Source organism: Cornus florida, unplaced genomic scaffold (assembly GCF_030987335.1).
Source record: "Cornus florida cultivar Cherokee Brave unplaced genomic scaffold, ASM3098733v1 CherokeeBrave_3.0.0_Hap2_Chr05, whole genome shotgun sequence".
Classification (NCBI taxonomy): domain Eukaryota; kingdom Viridiplantae; phylum Streptophyta; class Magnoliopsida; order Cornales; family Cornaceae; genus Cornus; species Cornus florida.
In genome coordinates this window covers 116,553,638-116,559,637 of record NW_026775575.1, presented here as the reverse complement: position 1 = coordinate 116,559,637, position 6,000 = coordinate 116,553,638, and the positions used below count along the sequence as shown (strand labels likewise).

Genomic DNA, 6,000 nt, shown 5'->3' with positions numbered 1-6,000 from the left:
AAATGAGTGGTTCTATAACATTACCTAACAATTTAAATTTTTAAATTTTGAATAAATGGGCAAATCCATTTATTAATATGTTACTCTATTTTTCATCCAATGATTTTCTACATATCACGCGTATTAAAAAGAAAAGTAAATTTGTTAAATGTAAGGGATAGAGATGATATTGGCAAGTAGATGGTGGTCGTGGTCATGATCACGTTCACTACAGAACCCCAATCCCCATCTATGGGTACCCCTAATGAAAATGAGAGAGTTTTGTATGATTGGAGGTGTGGGTACACACACCATAAGATATATTCACGGTGGATCCCCATCCAGATATGAACAAGTTTTTGTGAATTATGACATGATGGAGCATGGGTTGAAAAGACTGGATTTCAACGCGAGTGATAAAAGGGTTGAATATAAGGTGGAGCATCTAGAAGAGACCAGTCCAAATATAAGCCCACCAACGTTTATTTTTATTTTTTTATTTTATCGTGGAATCAAATAACCCAATGGTATAATCTCTCCATCTTCAAAGAATAAGGAAGGGGAGGAATTCGAATCCCGTGAAAAAAAATATGTGTATTTGCTTAAAAAATAAAATAAAACACATTTATTTTGAGTCACACTCCCAAGTCTCTTCTTTCAGCTCATTTGCGTGTCCCTTACTTCTATTAGATTAGTTTGGTGTTGGTGGTGGTAATGGTCACGGTGGCAGTGGCGGCCTTAGGTCCATCTAGAAGAACACCCACACGTCCATTTGTGTTTGGCCTTTATTTTTTTAGCAAAGTGCGTTTCGTCTTTCTTTAAATATATACATACATACTCTATCCCAAAAATATTGTATTTAAATTAAAATCATGATAGTATGTAAGTGTTTAATCAATTACTGTAGATGATATTGGAAATATAGTAGATATGCTTTATAAATTTGCACCTTGTTTTTAATAGTATATATACGTTTGCTTGTACTATACATATTTTTGTATCAAATGGGTATATATATATATATATATATATATATATTAATGGATTTGAGCCAAAATTCCACCAAATCAAATATATGTATTATTAATTAGTAGAGTTACATAAAAATATATATGGTTTATAAACATAGAATTGTTATGATTAGAAATATGACATAAGCTGTGATTGGTTTATCTTTTGCAACCAGCCTGGAAAACCTTTCTTTTTGAAATTTTGCTAAGAAAGATGGTGTTTTGTTAAAAACACTTCATATGATTTAGGTCTCGATCTTAACACAACAAAGTCACAAAGTAAAAGACTAAATGCACATCTTGCAGGGTAAGTGACCAAACATATAGAAAAAAGAAGTGTTTTTTCTTCGAAAAGTCATGATCCAACAACCCAATTAAGCGCGCGCGCGCGCACATATATATATATATACGGGTCCCAATTAAGGCAGCCAAGACAAAATCTAAAAGGGGTTACTGGCTGTTGGCTTCCTCAAGTTATGGATATGCTAGCAATGTAGCATTTACCTTTAATTAATTGTTTTAATATATTTTTGTTAAGTGGAACAACCAAAACATTTAATTAATGAAACAAAAGTTAACCATGCTAGTGACACCCCTTTCTATATTCCATACAATCCAAAAATTAAAAGTGCCTATAAATCTACTTTGGACTAGTTGGTGAAAGTACACCAACCTTTTCATCTAGGCTCCCGAAAGATTTGGTTACAAATGAATTAATAAAAGTTGGACACGGTAGATTATAGTGCTCTCTCTTTTTCTCTATAAATGATGATATCAAAGTTCAACATGGCTATGTTTGTCTCAAATATATGTATTATGGTGGAATTTATGTGCAGTAGGTTCGTGAGTGCGTGTGTTGGGAATTAGTGGGTTCTTAGGTGAACAAACAACAAACAATCAACGCCAAGTGGCTTTCAATTTATTTCTTCCACAAACCAAACCTCAAATTTAGTGCTACTCCTACAAGTTTCATACCTAAAATATCACATCACCTCACTCCAACAGTCCTACTTCCCAATTTTCCTTTCTTTTTTTAGTTCACTTTTAATTTTCTTCACTGACATTATCATTGGACCTAATAATACTACTGATTATTCCTCGCACTCACGTGAATAAAGTAAAAAACATGTTTTATCAACATGTTTGTTGTCTTGTATAACTCCAGAAAACAACTACTGTACTACTCTCTTATCGTGAACATAATAATCTCACTTTTAATCATCGAGATAATTGAAAAATTAAAAGGAAAGTAAATGATCCTAATTCCAGTGAATAAGCCAAGATAAAGCCATAAAGTTTGTATTTGAGGAGTTAATAATAGTTTACGTTTCCAACTTGACAAACAATTGAATATTAGTACGAATTCTCGTGTTTAGCTTTGTAATAACCAAATTTGAGTGAAAAAGCCAAGAAACATGCAAGCCATTCGAGCCTTTTTATGCTTTGCTTTATTTGTTTTATTTCCTTCACTTTTCCTTTTATAATCGTTTGATGCGTGAGATAAGAGGCCATGTTTCACAAATGCGTGTTCCACACAAATGGATGATTCAATAGGTTTTTTTTTTTTTTTTTTTTTTTACACTAATCAAATGAACTCTTAGAACCTATTTGACACTTTATTTTAGGCATCTTACTTTTGACTAGAACAAAAATAATATTTTTGCTTTTTGAAAAAAAATTAGAAATGATGTTTTGCTGTAAGAGTTTTGCGCTATTATTATGGTTTTGGTGTTATGGTTTTGGACGTTGAACAGTTATCAAAATAAGAAAAATAACTTTTTGGTATTTTGATTTTGGGCGACTGTTCACAAAGTGTTTTAACATTGTGTAAAATAAAACAAGGTCGCACTAAATATACTTTTGTTGCCAAAATCGACACTATAACCGCCCAAAAACAAAAGAAACATAAACAAAACGCATGCCAAACGGGGCTTAGTCTCAAGCTAAAAGAAACCAATTCATTGAAGAAACTAGAAAAAAGCTGTACAGTGTCACGTATCAGAGGTTCATATGATACGTGATAATCACCTGATATCCTCCTACTTGAACTCCATGACTCCAAGCATTTCTCCCTCAACATTCTGATCACCCTCTCCCATCTGATCATGTAGTTTGCATTCTGAATTTCCATTCTGTGCATTATAATTATCTAACCTATTGCACATTTCTGTTGAAAACCGACCCTTTTCCTTTAGTAAACTAATAAGCTCGTCCACTTCTTCCGCATCTCCCTTCCCTTTCAAGTATCCCACACATGCAGCCAAAGTGGAATAGTTCAACCTCGACCTTGAATGACTTGCTGAGATTGCCTTCTTCATTGTCTCCACTGCCTTTTCCATCTGACTCAACTTATGATATCCAGCTGCCAAATGATCCCATGTGTTCGCATTGGGTTGCTTCCCACTTTCTATAAGCCTATCCACAAGTGATTCAGCCTTTACCAGAAGATCCTTTCTGCAATAAGCAGTGATAAGCAAGTTTGGTGCCCGAAAGTCGAAATATTTGTTCCCCTTTTCCCAGTCCTCGAATATCCTCTCTGCACCATCAAGGTCATCCAAATTCACTAGTGTGCTTATCATACATAGGTAGCTCGAATTGAAAAATCGATGGGTTTTCTTGTACAAATTCCATATACGATACACCTCACCTTTTTTCCCCATACGACCATACTGCGTGAGTAGAATTTCATACGCAAACCTTCTTGTCTCAACCTTGATGAGATGCTCTGATTTTTTCAGCATTGCCAAAGCATTCTCTACTAAGTTAGCTTTCAAATACCCATTCGCTGCCACAACGTATGCATTCCATTCCATGGTGAGAAGAGGATCAGCTTCCATCTTCAACAAAAGCCTCTCCATTCCCTTTATGTCTGTAGCTGTTGCATACGCATTTAAACGGACAGTGAAGGTATATTTATCACAAGTAATTCCCTTCTCTTCCATCTCTTGCATTAGGGGGTCTAGTTTCATGTGCTCTCCCATCTGAGAATAGAGTTTCAGAATAACATTGTAAGCAAGTGTTGTAGCAAAACCCAGCTCCTTCATCTTCTGCATAATGGCCTCTGCTTTCTCTAAGGATTTTGCATAGGCATAGCAGTTTAAAAGAGCACCATAAACCTGGAAGCCTCTCAAAGTGTCTGGAATTGTACTAAAGTACTTTTCTGCTTGTTCTACTCCATGAACCTTCGATATCAAATCCAACTGAACTGCAACATTTCCAGGAAACAAGTCAGGGTATCTTTTGTTGCTCGTCCCTTTAGATGTGACATCTCCCGGTAACAGGTCAAGGTATCTTCCGTTCATCCATTCTGATAGCTGAAACAATAACAATAACAATAAAACAATGAGAAATACAATTCCTGTACAATAAATTTAGATGGCATAACAACATCTGCTAAATACACTTATAAGAGAATCTGGTGGGAGTAAAACAACAAAGAAATAAATAAAGTCATTGACAAATTATATGAAACTATTCAAAACAATTACATTTTTTTCATTGTATTCTTTTGTTCTTTCAAGATGGCATATCTTTTGACATAGCAGACCTATATACTTTTGCTTCTCCAACCATCTTCAATTTGATTAAGGTGAATATAACTCATTTAGAAACTCATATAAAAAGGTTGCCTTTCCAACCAGAATTGATTTCATAGTGAAGAAAAAATGTTAAAATAATAATTAAAAAAAAAGGAAGCAGAAGCTACATCCAACAAATCAGTTCTCAATTTCTCATCCCCAAACAAGTGCACGCAAAAAAACATAAACAATAAAGGGGGGCAATTTAATTATTCGACAGCAACAAACATTAAAAGAAATGAAGACAAAAAGGGGAAAACTATAAAAGGCTAATGCTATGTTTGGCGGCACCGAATTGGTGCCTTATTTTGGGATTGGAGAAAATTTAGTCTCAAATCCAAGATACTGATTCAGCTCTCCAAACATAGCATAAGGGAATTTCAAGGGGAGTAAGAAATATATTAGCAAGTACTCCATTGTCCCCCAAAAAAAAAGTTCCTTTTGGGAACACAAGGAATAGGTGTTTATGTCTGCACACAAAGCATTAGAAAAAAGAAATAAATTTTAAAGTGAAATACTTTGCCGAATAAACATTGTGAAGCACAAATAACCAATAGAAAATAATGAAATAACATCATAGGGAACCCACATGAATATGCGGGTTGATTACTTTATTTCAAGTGTCAATAGTCGCGAATCAATGATATGGAACAACAAGACCTAAACATTGATATCTTAAAGTCCCCAATTAATTATAATTTCTGCAATCAACAAAAACGGTGCAACTAATTACTCCTTAGTAGAGAGAGAAAGAGAGTACCTCGAGAGCCTGCGTAAAACGTCTGTATTTTCTGAGTTGCTTGATCATCTTTTGAACTTCTTCTAGATTCACCTTTCCCTCAACTCTGACCCATTCATCTACAATCGGAACAATCGAAACCCATGGGTTGGCTGCTCGTAATTTACTATTCAGAACAGTCACATTTGAAGCTGAGGAGATCAGGGTCTGGGTAGAGTACCAAAAAACCCTAGAAATGCCACTATAATTACACCATGAACAAGTTGTACACGATTGCAGAAACTTCATCATCATCAGAGACAACTTTAGAGAGGAATTATCGAGATCGAGAGAGCAGCGTTAGAGAGGTTAGTGTATAAGAGGGATTGGGCCTTTTGGTGGGCTTTGATTAGTTTGACCCATTTATTTCAAGTTGGAATCAAATGAAAATGAGGTATATTTTTATTTATCATTTTCTTTAATTAATTTGTTAAATTCGGCAATTATTTATATTCGTCTGCATATGCAGGAGTTGAATCGGATATATATATATTGAAAATAGAAGAATAAAAAATAACAAAAAAGAACAAGAGAGAAATAACGTAATTGATGAGGTTAATATACCGTCATTGGCAAAAAGACCTATATTATCCTCCTCCAAAAAAAAAAAGGGAGGAAAGAAATGGGTAAATGCGATTGAGTAATTTGAAATAAA

General features: G+C 34.5%; 1 protein-coding gene across 1 annotated transcript; it reads right to left on the bottom strand.

Annotated features, from left to right (window-relative positions):
- Window positions 1-2,927: 2,927 nt before the first annotated feature.
- On the bottom strand, window positions 2,928-5,690 carry LOC132308889 (pentatricopeptide repeat-containing protein At2g20710, mitochondrial-like). The gene is made up of 2 exons (XM_059807169.1): window positions 5,328-5,690; window positions 2,928-4,303 (listed from the first exon to the last, which is right to left on the bottom strand). The coding sequence occupies exons 1-2, from the start codon at window positions 5,598-5,600 to the stop codon at window positions 3,029-3,031; spliced, it is 1,548 nt and encodes a 515-aa protein (XP_059663152.1). The 5' UTR covers window positions 5,601-5,690; the 3' UTR covers window positions 2,928-3,028.
- Window positions 5,691-6,000: the final 310 nt, after the last annotated feature.

Bases quoted from the DNA above. Each gene is read 5' to 3' on its own strand.
- LOC132308889 (XM_059807169.1), bottom strand. From the start codon at position 5,600: ATGATGATGAAGTTTCTGCAATCGTGTACAACTTGTTCATGGTGTAAT. The intron at 4,304-5,327 runs GTACTCTCTTTC...TTATTGTTTCAG, and splicing joins GTTTTACGCAGGCTCTCGAG to CTATCAGAATGGATGAACGG.